This window comes from Protopterus annectens, chromosome 9.part0 (genome assembly GCF_019279795.1).
Source record: "Protopterus annectens isolate FY-2018-M chromosome 9.part0, PAN1.0, whole genome shotgun sequence".
Lineage (NCBI taxonomy): Eukaryota > Metazoa > Chordata > Ceratodontiformes > Protopteridae > Protopterus > Protopterus annectens.
In genome coordinates, this window is record NC_056743.1 from 1,952,902,764 (window position 1) to 1,952,919,061 (window position 16,298).

General features: G+C 44.4%; 1 protein-coding gene across 6 annotated transcripts in view; it reads left to right on the forward strand.

The window, feature by feature from the left end:
• The window catches only part of ILF3 (interleukin enhancer binding factor 3), a 261,636-nt gene that overhangs the window by 67,595 nt on the left and 177,743 nt on the right, over positions 1-16,298 (forward strand). For 4 of the 6 annotated variants that reach the window (XM_044084763.1, XM_044084764.1, XM_044084766.1 and 1 more), the window contains exon 16: positions 5,592-5,639. In XM_044084763.1, coding sequence (XP_043940698.1) covers positions 5,592-5,639 — 48 coding nt within the window. Of the gene's footprint in view, positions 1-5,591; positions 5,640-6,200; positions 9,450-16,298 lie in introns of those variants that run through there. The other 2 variants (XM_044084767.1, XM_044084768.1) reach the window with 1 other exon arrangement.

A 16,298-nucleotide genomic window follows, 5' to 3' on the forward strand; every position in this document is an offset into this window, starting at 1 on the left:
GTCCCTCCAGCATGTCCTATTTATTTCTGTGCTCTGGTTTAAGTCTCTAGAACGTGTAGCTGTAAGGGATTTGGATTTCTTGAGAGCATGTCCATTAATTCTGGGTTGGATATGGCTTTAGAAGTCAGGCACAGGTCGCCTGCCCCTGAGTAGGCAGTAAGCAACTGAGTAGAGCTGCAGTTTCTTTAGCCTGATTGCATAGTGAGGTATTTCCAGTTGCTGCAGGTGTCTGGTAAAGTACATCCCAAATGGGGCATTGTATTCAATTATGGGCCTGATGCGTGATGAATAGAGTGCCTCACTTGAACTAGATGTGAAACCTTTTGTGATGAGGTGGGCTATATAGAAGGTCTTTCTGACCACTTTGGCAACGGGGGTTGTTAAAGGAGAGATTGGGGACTTGGGGACCCATGTAGATAGTAATTACTTCCTCCATACTCGGTGTGCACTTTGTTTTTCTCAAAGGGGATGACCAAGCATTTTTTTGCATTTAGCTTTAGGCCATGACTCTGGCACCAGTTCTGAGACCCTTTTGGAGAGTGCCTGTCAGCCGGGGAGTCTTATGACACCTAGTTTGCAGTCATTTGCAAACTGTCAGCCATAGTCCTCCCGTGTTTGCCTGTACCTCGAAGTAAATACTGAACAAGGTCCCAGGACTGAGCCTTGTGGAACTCTACTTCTAAACTGGTTTAGTCTGACAAGGCCCCTGCAATTCTGACTGCATGGGTTCTATCCCTGTGCCAGTTTGCAACCCATCTTGTGACAGAGTTGATATTTAAGCGGTGAGCTTATTTTATGATACCAGAGTGGTGTATTGTGTCGAAGGCCTTAGCGAACTGCTTCTGCTTCTGACACCGCGCGGCAAAAGACTGAAGAATATGGCGTCGGCTGTGTCTTGTATACCCCTGTTGCACTGACATCAGGAAAGAAAGCGACTGCAACCGAGGACCCGCCTGACGGCAGAAAACCCATCTGATTACTGCAGCTGTATTGGCACTAACATCTAAATTTATGGTAGGTACAAAACTGTAGTTTTTCCATAGTATCTTTTGCCATTTTTCTTTCAAAGCTGGCCTTAAATGATTTTGAGGGATCGTAGCTTCTTGCTGGTACTGATCAGTTGCCTTCCCTTTTTGGGATCTTGCTCATGTAGTAGCTTCCTCCTTTTGTTGTACAGCTTATGTCCATGGTCCGCCAGACAGGTTTTCTGCCCTTGGAGGAGTGAGTCTTGGTTTTATTTGGGATGGCACGACCCCTGCATTCCTGCAGGTGTCCATAGAATGTATTTGCAAAGGATTCTGTGGTTTGAGCTGTCTTCCACTGGCCCAGGGGCTTTGAAGGTTTCCACCTCAGTTTTGAGAAGTGTGAAGCTTGCTTTTGAGAAGTTCTTCACCGTGGATACTTTGGCTGAGTGTGGGGATGGGATATGGATGTCCAGTGAGATTAATTTGTCTGCTCTTACCAGTGAGGGGAGTATACCTCTGGTGTGGAACATGGCATCCCTAGGTTTGTGATGACCAGATCCAATATGTTCCATAGCATTTGAGTTTATAAACTCTAGGAACATTTGGGCAAGGGTGTGTAGGCTGGAGTAGTTTACCCAGTCAATGTTTGGGTAGTTGAAGTTGCCCAATATGATGTTTGCAGAGACTTTCATGTTCTCCAGTGTTATCAGGAAGGCAGACTGGGGTTCCTGAGTTTGGGAAGGTGGTCTGTTGCACGTGGATGGTTTCTGTTGCTTCATGCAGTGCTACTAATCTGGAGGTGTGGGTATTTTTAGCTTTGGTGGCCAGAAAGCATGGTATGAAGTATAACCTGGTAGTGCTGGGGTGCTCTCTGGAGCCTTGAACCAGGTCTCTGTTACCGCACAGACATAAATGTTCCCCATACTGAGGAGGGTCTCTAGTGCATGCATTTGAGGTCGACTTGAGTAGCATTACCCTTAGTTTCTTTTTCTCTGTATTTTCTATGGAGGTGGGTTTCTTGAGCCTTGCCTAAAGGCACTATGGAGCCTTGGCGTAAGGATTTCTTATAGGTCCAGCCACCCAGGTTAAGCAGGCATTGTCCCACCAAGCACTGGTCCTGCTCCCACTAAGCCAGTTCAGCCCAGACCCTGGGGGACTAGATCCCCCCCCCCCCGGACAGCCACAGGGAATGGAGATTTAAGCAGTGGACTACCTCCACTTCAAAACCTGGGAGTTCTAAGCCACCCCCTTATGGTAAGAACTGACTCACCTTCACTTACCCTAGGAAGAAGACTCCTTTCATGCAAGCACATGGGCCACCATTACGAACAACCCTCCAGCATCTGCTACCCATGCTCTCCAAGGATGCTTGGCTAGCCACACTAGATCTAAGATGTCTACCTCCACATTCTTGTCGGGAATCATGCAGGAAATGTTTCAGGGCAGGATCTCTACAGTTTCAGTTCTCTGCTTCCCTTTGGCTTATCTACTGCTCCCAAAGTTTTTACAATGTCTGGTTTCGGCCATTGCATTTTGCAGACAAAGGAATATCCAGCTTTCGCCATACTTGGGCGACTGCCTTAGGCAGACAGCCAGGAAAAGGTGCCTTTGTAAAGACCAGGGTACACAGTCGAAAAGAAATCCAAAAGATGGCATTTCTTAAACCAGAAAAACAATTGCCTACTTCTCTCAACTAGCCACCAGACCAGACCCCATCTGCAAGGAAGAACCCTGCAAGCTCTGGGGTTCATGGCATCATGTATACTACTCATTCCATATACCAGACTGCATATGAGGAAACTTCAATGGTACCTAAAGCCTTTGGTCTCAACACACTCTACCTGGAGACGTGTACATATATAATTCCTTGCCTCAGGATTTTCTTTGGTGGGCAGCAGCATGCTCCCTCAAGGGACTACCTTTCTCACCACCACCCCCTACCCAGACACTCCTCAGACTACTTGGTGTCCACCTGCACTGCAGGTGCATACAGGGCCAGTGGCACCCAAAGCAAATGCCTCTGCATATCAACCAGTAAGATGGCTGTCCAGCGCACCCTTCTCTACCCAGGGGCTCTCGTGATCAAAATGGACGATACCACTGATGTAGTATATCGACAAGCTGGGAGCGACTTGGCTCCTACCCTCTATGCAGGCTGGCCATGACCTTTTGGCACACAGCCTCTGTCTTGCAACTTCACCTGTTAGCACAATTCATACCAGGTTCTCAAGTCTCTGGCAGACCAATTACACATTCTGGACCCACACCAGTGGCAACTCAACAGAAGAACCTTCACCCTAATAACTCAGAAGTAGGGCATCCCGAAGGTCAACCACACCAGCCATCAGTTCGGCGAATTCTGCACCAGGGAGCACCACTGCATGGCTTGGAAAGTGGATGCCCTTCCCTAGTCTCTGCCTTTCCTCCACTGCTCAAAATAGAGGAGGAAAAACCAAGGACAATTCTTGCAGCTGGACTGGCCTCACCAGCACTGGTATCCTTTGCTGCACAGTCTGTCCCCACTGCCACCCTGGCATCTTCTCAGATTCCAAACCTCTCCTGACCCAGAGGGAAGGGGAATTCATGCATCCCTAATTGCAGACACTCTGGTAGCTTTGCTATTTCCCTAACCCTGCCAACCTCAGTAAACTGGTTTTAGATGTAATACGTGAGGCCAGAGGCCCTAGCACTAACAATCTTATTCTGACAAATGGAAAAGGTTCTGCGCATGGGTCCAGGGTAAGGTTGCCAATACGACACAGCCATCCCCCTCTCGTCTTGGATTACTTAGCTGACCTACTACACAGTGGCCTCTTTTTTTCTCTCTCTCAAAATTCATGCTGCTGCTATCTCTGGTAATTTCCCCACTGAGCAGCCCATTTTCTCACTGTGATAGTCAGTTTCTAAGAGGGCATAGCAACTTGACACCCAGAAGAGCACCAACCCCAGCTTGGGGCCGTAACTTTGTGTTGGAAAAGTTCACCTTGCCCCCTTTCGAAACAGCTTTTTTCAGAGCTAAAATTTCTCTCCTGGAAGATTGCTTTCCTTCTGGCCATTACTTCAGCCCGAAGAGTCTGCCAGCTACAAGTGCTCATGACTGTGGAACCCTTCGTCTTCCATGCTGACAGGGTATCCCTCAGAACTAACCCATCCTTCATGCCCAAGTGTGGCTCAATCAATTAATTTGCAGTTTTTTTTTCCTAATCCCCAGAACAAGGGGGAAAGATGTGCACAACTTTAGATTTTGTCATCTAGACAGGACTAAACCCGGTCTGATCAATTGCTGGCTAGCTTTGCTACAGGGGCAGAAGGCAAAGCCATCTCCAAACCATTTTGAAATGGGTAGCACACTGCATCCATTTCTGCTACAAACATAGAAAGCCTCCCCCCAAGGCAGTCAGGACTCTGCTCTACCAGAGCAGCCTCTGCAGCTTTCCTCTGAGTCCCCACCAGGAAAATCCTGGATGCTGCCACGTGGACATCTGTTCACACTTAACTTAAAACATTACCACCTGCCTCTTCTCCAAATCCAGGGCAGGGTTTGCCTCTGCAGTCTTGCAGGGCATCCTAGCCATCCCCTAGTTTCCTTGACTGCCTTCACCCATTTCCTTAGCTTTGGGAATCAACCCAAATGTAAAGACAGTGACACACGCAACGTAGTGCAGTTGTGTACACTCTACATGTAGATTTGAGTGTATTCACTGTTGCAGTCCTGGTTTTTCCCTCCATCCCCCTTTTCTTTCCTTACAATGGACACTTCTGGTGGGGTTCTTCCACCAGTACCTGGCTCCTACTTGGGGGCTCCTGAAAAGTTAAGGCAAGAAAAACTGATATGGTCTGTTGCTTTACTTTATACTACTGAATACATGACATCAGTCCTAAAGAGGCCACAACCGACTTGGAAATACTAAGCCTCTGGGCCGGCCAAGGGCTACCTTGGCATGGATAACCCAAATGTGATGACTGCAATAGTGAATACACATCTACTTTTATAGTAAGTTTGCACAACTGTACTTTATCGGGAATTTACCAGTCCCCATGGGTGCCAGTTAATAGAGCTTTACTGTAAATCTCCCAGATATGGGGTGGGTAGCATCAAGGTAGTCTATGGGTGTTGGATCCTGGAGTCATTTTACAGACTGCCTCTGTCCCTAGTGGACATGGGCTGTACCTTAAGTTCTACATCCATTTATCCAAATTCATTTGAAGAGGGTGAGGGACTGTATTTGTTTTACAAAGATGGGAAGTTTATTCCATAGATGTGGCCTTTGGCAAAAGTCTCTCTGCAGCAAGTTATGTTGGTCACAAGTAAGGTTCGGGTCCATGGAATGCATAAGCCTCTTTGTAATCTGACAGTGCAAAAAAGGACACTTTAGGTTATGTTGAAGGAAAAACAAGACTGTGCAGCTCCAGAAAGTCACTTTGCATAAGAAGCCTTTGTGAAATTAGTTGCTTGTTTGAAGCTGTCACTCAGTCCAGCTGTGAATGTAAAGCATGTAAAATGTGTGTGGGGCAGGGGGATGTCATATGTAAGTATGCAGTACTCTTGCTGAATGTGGTAGGGAAAAAAATTTGTGAACCAGTTTGCTTATGTTTTATACAAATTTTCTTAAATCTTTCTTGTAGGAGGCTATGGAGGCTATGGTTATGGGCCGTCTGGATCAGCTGGATACAGTAAGTATTTTACATGATTTTCAACAGTGATGCGCATGTTTTGGGTTTGAGAACTAGCTTTGCAGCTGGCCTAAATGCCAGTTAGCTGGTAATTTGTCATATATCGTAGTTTGAATTAACTGTAAAACAGTTTCACCTGGTTTGAGACATTTGCCATGTTTGTGTAGGCTAACGGTCTCTTGGATGTTTCATCTTGTACAGATTAGTGGTTTTGGGGATGGTTCCTTGAATAGACTTAACTGATGGGCCAGGCCAAGTTAAGCTTAGGGTAATGGTATACCAGACTGGTAATCTTGTAGAGCATGCGAGCAAAAGTGCTTTTCAGGTTTTGTAGGTTCATTAAGCTGCTGTTTTGGCCATTTTAAATTTCTCTGCTTTAAGCCAAGTGAAGCTCTTAACATTATTTTTAAGTTTATCTAGGCTGTATGTTGTTCTATGAGATGAAGCCATCTTTGGGGGTGACCGGAGCAGAGAAATATAAAACCGCTTGAACATGGCACTGTTTTGCCAAACTTGAAAAGTTCTAATTTGTTTCTCTGCTCTGTCTCCCCCTTTTTGTAGGTGACTCTCTCACAGACTGCTACGGCTATCACGATTTTGCATCTTCCTAGATCATCTGTGAGCATACAATCTTCATTTTACTCCGACTTTTCTTGAACTTCAAATACCACAGTGATCAAGCCTTGTTGCACCAGTGCTTCACTCGGTTTCTCAACAGTCCTTTGCAACGCTGACTTGAAAATGGGGAGAATGTTTTTAGTTTTGAAAACCAGTTTTGGTGGTTTTAAAAGTTATTTCAGCAAGAGACTTGGATCTCTGGGAAGACTTTCTTGTTTTACGAAGTTTGTCCATTTAAACAGTGTACCAGTTCATTACAAACTTAGATGAGATTGGTAAAAATGTCTGGTTACTTTAATTGAAAGTTTTTTAGTTTTCATTTTAATTTATTTGAAATTTGTAAAAATGTCAGACTGGATTTTCACCTTTATATGTTTTAAGAAGACTTGCTTCACTAGAGCATTTTGAGCTGTAGAATTCTATTGAATTTGAGGATCACCACAAAGTGAAATTCATTGTATATGGGATTTGCCACATTCTGATTATGCCCTCAGCAGGTGAGCACCCCCAGAATTGAGTAGTTTCCTACTTGTGCAGAAAATATCTGAAAAGCCTGGCAGTAAAGATAACGGCCTGCACTCTTCATGATTTAAAGTAAATCCTTGCTTTTTCAAAACCATTTTCCCTTTTAATATCTCCCACATGCTAAGAATGCACACGTCTGGTTCTCATCACTTTTTTTTAGTTTACTGTATGTGTACTGGGGCAGTCTGTATTCTCTTGCTGGCACCAAGTCTCTCTTACAAGCTGTATGCTATCAAGTCACATGCAATAAGGCCCTTTGTAGAGTATTTTGTGCAGTGGGCAGTGATATCTGCTAGCTGCAATTGTGGACTTTCTGGGGTTTGAGTCAACTGTTTTTAGTTTCTGTTCAGTATCGCACTTCAGTCATGCCCAACTGTTCAGGTGTTCATCTCCTTGCTGGACACCCTAGTTTCCTCTTGCCACCTCCTTGCCTGTTTTATATCTTTGCCAGATGCAGTTCTGCTCAAACCACCATAATCTGTTCTTTGACCTAGTCTGCAGTTAGAGGTACCTGGGCTTCTGTTCTTTCCCAAGTACCTACTTTCAATCGCCTCCAGCTTCCCCAACTGCTCTGACTTCACTGCCCAGGTTTATGCACAATAAGTAGTGCTGTTGCACCACTGTTTTGAATGAATTTCTTTTTATCTGACATTTTTTCTGTTGTGCATTACTCTTGACCCTTCATGACAATTGACTGCAGCCCTTTTTCTAGCTTTGACCTCAAGCTTCCCTTAACCACCCGCCTGTTTTAAGCTGTTAAACTTGTTTTGCTATTTTCCCTTCTGTCAATTTTCTTCTAGTTTCCTCAATTTGCTGCCCTTTCAGTTTCATCCCATGTGCCTTTAGTTTTGTGTTCCATTCTACTGTCCTCTTCAATTTGCATCTGCCTTCTGTGCCACATCGTCTACATACAGTAACTTTGTTCTGTTACCTTCAAATGGTTTGCTAATGTAGTCAACCAGTATGAACAGTGGGTTTAGAGCAGAACTGGTGTATACCCACTCCGACTGGGAGCCCCTCTTAGAGACTTTACAATTTGTACTTGGATGTAGCCTGCACCATTTCTACCAATACTTCTGGGACTTTAACCATTGCTGAACTATCCAAACCTGCTTTCTTGGTGCCTTCGGTTTCTCAAGTATAGGAATGTCCATTTGGACATGCTCCTATTGTCTAGCTTCTGTAGTACCCATCTCACAAATGCACTTTGCTGCATGCTAATCTGATTCTGAACTGCTAATTTTTTCTATTTCTGTTGCTATATATATATTTCAGTTGTCAAGTTACCTGTCCAGCATTTTCATGCAGTGACAGTTTGCCACTGTTCAGTTATGAATGTTCCCATTGTACGACTTCGGCACTATTTGGTTTCAGATGTTTTGTGCACTGGTATGCTTATTTTCTAGCAATCTGGTGTGCACCTAACTCTCCAAACCTCTATCTGCTGTTAAACCCATCTGAGCTTGCATATTCCCTTTTTCCTTACTGCAGTTTGTTCTTTTGTGGGTGTGCTCCTCTCATCGTAGGTTGTCTGCTTTTGTTATGAGGGGGGTTTCATTCAGAAGCTGCTGGAAGTACTTCCATCGGGTTTTCATCCCCTGTGGACTAAAGTTGCTGCTTTCCTTTATGAAAGGTTTGAGACTGCCTTGCAGTCTGATGGCTTTGTCACCCATGTCATTTTCCAGAAGCTGGTAGAGTGCAAATGCTGTTACAAGTATTCCTTTTAGCCTGTTCTGTTTTTTTTCCTGCACAGTGCGGTAGCAGTCTGCCCCCCCCCCCCCCCCCCCCCCAGAGTTCTTATCTGAAGTTCCTGCAGTTAATGGAGGGGGAGTTTTGAGCTTTACCACCTTCCTTAGCCTCAGAATTTCTACCCATACACATGCTTAACTAATGGACATTGGAATCTGACGGTGTAACCTCTTCACCCTGACCTCCAGTCTTCCCTACTGCTGGTCTTCTGTTTTGGTGGTTCACTTTACTTTAACCTTATTGAAGACACTGATCACTTCTTGAAGGCTTCACATGAGCTCCTTGAACGTTACCCCGTTGCAGGTTTAGGAGGCTGTGTAGACCATAGATAAATGTTCCTAATCTATATGAATCTCTTGGCCTTTCAAAAGCCCCAGTTCTCTGCAAGACACGGGCTACCTGTATCATTTCTACAGAGTTTCCATGAGTATTGAATGTTAGTGTTGTGGGGTTACTTTAATCTGGCATAAAGCAGAACCATGGGAAGAATTCTAGGAGTCTTAGGAATATTTGTCCAAAAAAGTCATACAGGCTGTTCCTTTAAAGCTAGTCTTGAGGATATACTTGTACAGACGTCCTGCTGTATTCTGGGGATGTTGGAGCTTTTGAGGTCATATTGGATGTCCATCTGTAGCAGTTTCTGTGATGTATTAAGAACTTTACTGCACCAGTGATTTTCTGTGAAAAAATGGGGTATGGAGAATACTCTTAAACTGTTGGTTTGATTGCTACTGTATAAAGGCACAGAATTTCATTCTGTGAATGGGTTGCTTTTCTTTGGTCCATTATTGCAGTTGCTCTTTGGATTACGAGTGGACAGTGGAATTTGTTGAGTTCACTTGCCATTTTTGTATCATTGAATACTGCTGCATGTTATTTTAAGATTTCATTGCATTCAATAAACTTTTTTATATAAAATATTAGTGGGAAGTTGTAAATACCAGTATTACAGGAAATATTGGCTGCAGAAAAGTCTGTTATAAAAAGCAAAGTTTGCCTCAAATGCTTAGTTTCCCACTGGTAGCCAGGTTTAAATATTGATCACTGCACTTGTGCATTTTTCAGCACTCAAGGGATTTCCCTAACTTGCATATCCTGTTGATGCAGAAAAGATTGACTTTACTTTCCAGCATGTGTGACTTCCAGTTGGCCTGAATTGTAGCCATCTTAGCAGGATTGCCTAGAGAAGGTTGACAGCTACTGGCCAGTAATTCCCATGATGATCTGTCCCAGATGTGATTTGTGAAAGCATCCTTTCGCACCTCAATGTCTTGCAAGTCCTTTGATTTTATTATTGTAGAAAAGGTTTGGAATTCATTTCCAAAAAGGGGAAGTGTTCCCAGGGATCATTGCTGCCTTAATTTCCACAAAAGTGCCAATTAGCTGCAGGCAGACTCCCATCTGGGATGGAGTTGTAGGGCTGTCAAATGTATCCTTGGGGGATTTGGATTCTTGTGTGCCAGAGAATTAGTAACATGCTATGGTGATGTTTCACTGTTGCAGTCCAGAATTGACTGGCCCAGCTACCAGAGTACCATACAGCTGGTGAATGCCCTAACCCCCAATGTCAGTGTGCTGGGTTTGCAGTCCACTGACTGCATTACCTCTGTTCTTGCTGTCCGAGCCCAATGTAGACATTCAGTATGTAGGTCTGTCTGCACCAAAGCATAGTACTCTGTTGTGAATGCTCTCCTTTTTGCTTACTAATCTGAGAAAGTTAACAATGTTCTCCTGTGGTAAACTTATCCCACACAGACTTCTACTACTATTACCTGTTTAGATCCAGACCACAACATCCCTATCGTTCTGTGCCCCATTTAATTTTAGGACTATTCAGCACGGAGCAGACTTCTAGACAAGTTGGAGTACTCTGGTTCTCTGCATGGTGCATTTGTCATCCTGACCAACGCAAGTGGTCCTTGATAGATTTGGCAAAAGGGTATACACTTCTGTCACTCCAGCCATGAGGGCATTAAACTGCCAGTACCACATGAATTCTAAAACTCTACTGAAACAAATAAGTGTTTTAACTATTGAAAAGAGCTTATCTAAAGAATTACTGGACACTTGCAGCTCCACTTCATACAAGTAGCCAAATGGACCCAACCAGTACTGCTTTCACCTTCAAAGTTTATTAGCACCTGCTTAGATATCCAGTCAATTTTCTTTTGTAGAAAACTTGAGCAAACTTCTCTAGTCAGTTTTTTACTTGACTCCTTTTCCTTTTACTGTAAAAGCTTATCCCCACACACATTCAGCACCACACCAAAACTTGCATGGAGCTTAAGAGCATTTATTTGAAAAACTAAGACTTTCTGGTTAGTACAGGTAAAGGCTACAAATATTCATTTGGGGATTAAGTGCACTGAGCTCATCCATAGTGCCACATATTTGGACTCCAAGGGTGTAACATCAGACTGCCCCCCCCCCCAAAAAAACTTAGTCCATTTGCAACAAGTCTTTGTCAGTACGCCAGTACTGTACCATGGTTCCAGTTGCATTGCTGCCAAGTGTGCAATATGCATTTTTTTAAAACCATGGTCTCAAACTCCTGACCCTTGGGACTAGCATCCTTCAGACCAGTGTATAAGGTGAGGAACAAGGCTACTTGTCTACTGCCTGCTTATTTGGTTTTGCAAATTGACGAGTTTGCCCAGCCCTCTTGCAGCATGTTTGAGACAGTTTCTAGAGCTTTTTTGAATGTTTGACTGTTAACTGCTTTACATGCAGGTCTTCATTATTAGTCCTTTGTGCTTTGGTCTGGAGCTGAAAATTACCCAGCTGTCCCCCAATTTCTGTGCCGCAGTCAGATTTCAGCTTGCTTGTTCTGCTTCACGTTATGGAAGATGTTGGATGAGTACCCTGTTGGGGGAAACCTTTTGCTAGAGTTTAGGCTGCTGTTTGTCTAATAGCTGATAAAGTGCAGTCAGCAAATTATGCACAGGTACTCTGTTCTGCTTAGGCCTGTCACACGATTGTACAGCCTTTAAAATCTGCTAGTTTGTCCCAAAGACCTTGTGCAGCCATTTGGCAGCCTTTTTTGAAAACCATTCACTACAATGCCTGGCTCTTGGTATGAATCCTGAACTGATTTTTGCTTTTAAACTATTTTAAACGCTGGTTTAGTTATCCAGAAATGCCATCAGACTACGGGAGTTCACAAAGAACACAAAGGAGACAACTGAGGCCCAAAACCGAAGCTTCTAAGTTAGTCGCCGGTTCTCGGTGAGGTGCTTTCGCAGCCCCTGACGCCCACTACTTTCAGTCTGCCATGCTACTGGAAACTGGGTATTGGAGCCTCTGATGCTTTTCCTTCAGATTTGTCCAGGTCCGCTGAGCGGGTGTATTTGGACCTAAACATCTCTACATCAAACAGACTTGAGTTTCTTTGCCTTAGTCTTTGAAACTGAAGAGGCATGTGGGCAGGCATCTATACCCAAAAAACAGATGCTCAAGATGGCTGAAGACTTACCTTGAATGGAGGACTTACCTTGATCAGGGGTTCCCATCCCCCTCCTAAGAGGCCTAGGCAAGAGACTGAATCTTCAGATCAGGTTTCCATTTCTTCTGAAGAGGAATTACCCCCCCCCCCCCCCATGAAGAATTCTGATGCTGCTGAATCTATTCCTTCAGCTTATTCTCCAGAGGGCTATTTTGGGGAAACCTTGCATACCATGAGGGAGCATTTCCAATGGGAGAGCCAAGATTTTTCAGAATCTAGAGCCTCAGGGGTTTTCTTTTACTACCTTAACGGGGAGGGATGGCATAATGGTCAAGGTGTTTACCTTGCAGACACAAGGTACAGGGTTTGATTCTCAGATGGGGTAAATGGCTAGGCTTAAAATAGCCCACACGGGCACTTAGCCCAGTACTAATCCTATGAACCTGTTAGACATTGTAGATGTGTTTTTGGGAGTCTAGTCTTACCCCAGATTCCTTACCTTCAGCTCCTGTTAAGCCTGACTAATATTACAGGGTTCCTGACTCTCATAAATTCCTTTAAAAAAAAAACCCTGCTGCAGACCCAGAATTTCACAGGGTCCCAGAGGAGTTGAGGCTTCCGCTGCAAAAAACCCCTACCCCCTCTGACAGATTCTAGGGCACTGGATAGATGGGGTGATCTGCTACCTTGGCTATAAGGGCCTTAAACTCAAATGTTGCTGATATTTGAGCATATGAAACTGTCATGGCATTGCTTAAACAGAAAATGTTAAACTCCGAATGTGCAAAAAAGGAAATGCAGGATTTATTGCATGCAGCTGAAAAGTTGGAAAGCATACTTTGCAATGTGGTTGATTCTTTGGAGGCCTCCTGCAGGTCTGCAGTTATGGGTTCTGTAATTAGAAGGCATGCTTGGTTAAAGGAACAAATCTACCTGATCATGTCAGTTCAATTAGCTGCACCTTTACAGCATGGTGCTTTGTTTCGTGTTAAGGCAGAAAAGAGGTGTTAAAATTGAGGACAAAGCTAAATCTATGCAAACTGTCAAATGTTTTTAAAAGTACAGCCACCTAGGCTTAGATACTGGCCAGCAAATTAGTCCTTTCCTGTGTCGGACCTCAAAGGGGCAGGTCCAGACGCCCTAGATGCAGATCCCAGGCACAACGTTCTTACAGGTCAAAGCAATGGGGTGCTACCTCCAAAGTGTGAAGACAAAATACAGGAAACAGTCCCAATGACTTCCCTCTGCCTGCACCAAGCACTAATCTCTGGGCAGCACCCTTAGGGGGATAATTGGCACTTTTTTCTCAGTTGGCACAACCCAGGACAAGTGGGTTCTAAATCGTGTCACAAGGCTACAAGTTCCATTTTCATACCTTGCCAAAGGCAAACAGCTGGCCAGATCTGCCAAAAAATCAATGGGCAGAGGCACAAATAGTCTCATCCCTCATGGACATGTACCAGAGCAGGGACAAGGATTTTACTAGACTGTTCCTGGTACCCAGAAAGGACAGCCTGGAGGCCAATACTGGACATATATTCTGAACACATTCCTGGAGATACCGAAATTCAAGATGTTGACTTTGCAGCAGCTTCTGCCCATGCTGGGCAAGAACGCTTGGCTTGTGACTTTAGACCTAAAAGAGGCATACCTACATGTCCCAGACAATTATGTAGAAGATACCTCCGATTCAAGGCTGGCTCAATGCATTACCAATTCTTTGCACTGCCCTTTGGCTTTGTTTACTGTGCCCAGGCTTTTACAAAGTGCCTGGCACCAGTAATTGCATTCTGCAGACAGAGGAATACAAGTATATTCTTACTTGGACGACTAATTTAATTCAATCCGAGAACAAGGACGTTCAACAACATCTGGCATGTTTGTAAAAAGACTTCTAACATGCCTAGGGTGTACAGTCAACAAAAAAATCAAAACTAGTACCCCCTCAGATAATATTCTTGGGTGCAAGCTTAAATACAACTGCCCAGATGGCTTATCTCTCACCAGACAAAGGCAACTCTCACCAGACAAAGGCAACTAACTACCTATTTCAAAATGTTGGCAACAAATGCCCAGCTATCTGCATGAAAAATTCTGTAGGCTTTGGGCTTCATGGCATCCTGCAGCCTACTAATTTCATGTAAGACTGCATATGAGGAAACTTCAATGGTACCTAAAGTGTTTGGACTCAACATTGCCACAACCTGGAAACTATAATTACCCTCGCTCCCTGCTTGCAACAAAGTTTTGATGGTGGGCAAAGGCTTGTCACCAAGACAGCCATTCACATTACCCTCAGCCAGGTAGACGCAACCAATGCATCAGATTATGCCTGGGGAGCCCCCATGGCAGGAAGATGCATTCAAGGCACATGGTCCTCAAATCAAATGCAACTACATATCAATCAAAAGATGCTAGCTGTTCAAAATGCCCTGACAGCCTTCAAGGACCTAGATAGACAACACGGTAATGTGGTATATAAACAAGCAGGGGGGGTGCACATTTTTAACCCTTGTGCAGACTAGCCTTGACTTTGTGGGACACTGCATTAACTTGCAAAGTACATCAGCAGGCACAATTCCTGCCAGGAAGGAAAAATACTCTGGCAGACTAAGCAGAAACCTCATGGATCCCCACGAATGGCAGCTGGATCCATAAGTCTTCAGCATAAGGAAATGGGGATGCCCGTACATCTAGTTGCCTCCCCTCAACTACCAGCTAAAAAGGTTCTGCACAAGGACTTATCTCAGACAAGCATGGAAAGTGGACAGTATGTCTTCTGCCTCTCCTCCCCAAGGTACTCCTAAAGGTCAGACAGGAAAAGCCAAAATGATAGATTGCCCCAGACTGGCACTGCCAGTACTGGTTTCCAATCTTAAAGAATTTCTCAATGCCCAGCTTGGACCTTACCTCAAATATCTCATCTACTGTCCCAGAAAAACAATCTGATCCCGCACGGCCAACTCGGGACTCTAAAACCTGGCAGCATGGCGGATAATGTAGACATGCAAAACTCACCACTCTGTAAAGCTGTGATGGGTGTCCTTTTGGAGGCCAGAAGGTCTAGTACTAGAAAATCTTATGCTGGAAAATGAGAGCTGCTGTGCTTCGAACCAGGCACAAGGAACTGATGTAGCTGTGCCAAATGTTCCTCAGATTTTGCAGTATTTTAACAGATGCTAGACAAAGGCCCATCTTTTTCATCTATTAAAATTCATGCCTCTGCCATTTTGGCTCATTACAATACAGAGCCACCAATCTCTTCTCATCCCTTACTAAAACAGTAAATCAGAGGAGCCAAAATTTTAAGGCCTCCAAGGAGATCACCAATGCCCTCAACTATGTCTTTGAAAAACTCACTGCCTCCTTTTGAGCTAAAGTTTTTATGTTGGAAAACTGCTCTGCTCCTAGCAATAACTTCTGCAAGACTAGTTTCAGAGCTACTGGCACTAAGGCTGTGGAACCTTTTATCACTTTTTATCCGGACAAGGGTCTCTTGAGGACAAACCCAACATTTATGCCTAAGGTGGTGTCCATTGTGGTTCTTAACCAAACATCTGCCAACTTTTTATCCAAATCCACAGAACAAGGGGGAGAGAATTCTGCCAGATTTCAGACTGAGCAATTACTAGTATGCTGCAGGACCGCAAGGAAAGGCCATTTCAGACTATTTTAAAGTGGATAGGCCATTGCATTCGTTTCTGCTACTTACACCATGGCAAGCCAGTGCCTAAGGGCATTAGGCCACATTCAGCCAGAGCTGCAGCCACTTAAGCCTTTCTCAGGGGAGTACCAACCAAGGATATTTTAGAGGCTGCTACTTGAGTTCAGTGCACACCTTTACAAAGCTCTCATTTACCACTCTACTCTAAATCCAGGGCAGGCTTTGCCACTGCAGTTCTGCAGGGCCTCATAGCCGCTCCTAATGCTCCAGCCTCCCAACCTTAGCTTTGGGACTCTACCCATATGTAATGACTGCAACAGTGAAACACTAACATGGTACAGTTGTGTACACTTGTACCGTAAATGTAGATGTTAGTGTGTTCACTGTTGCAGTCCAGGTTACCCACCATTCCCCTTTGTCTTTTGTTGGAACCTTCCCTAATTTATACAGTCTGTGGTCTTATTTGCTTGTAGATGAAGATTAAAGTTTATATTTGTGCGTGTATGACATAGTTTGGCTACCCTTTTAGGGGCACCTGGGGCAAGAAAAACTAAAGAATGGTGTCTGCCGTATCTTTTATACCCCTGATGGCCTGACATCCGGGAATGGGCTACAGCAGTCCAACGCAGGACCCAGGACTTTGGAATTCAGGCTGAGGGCA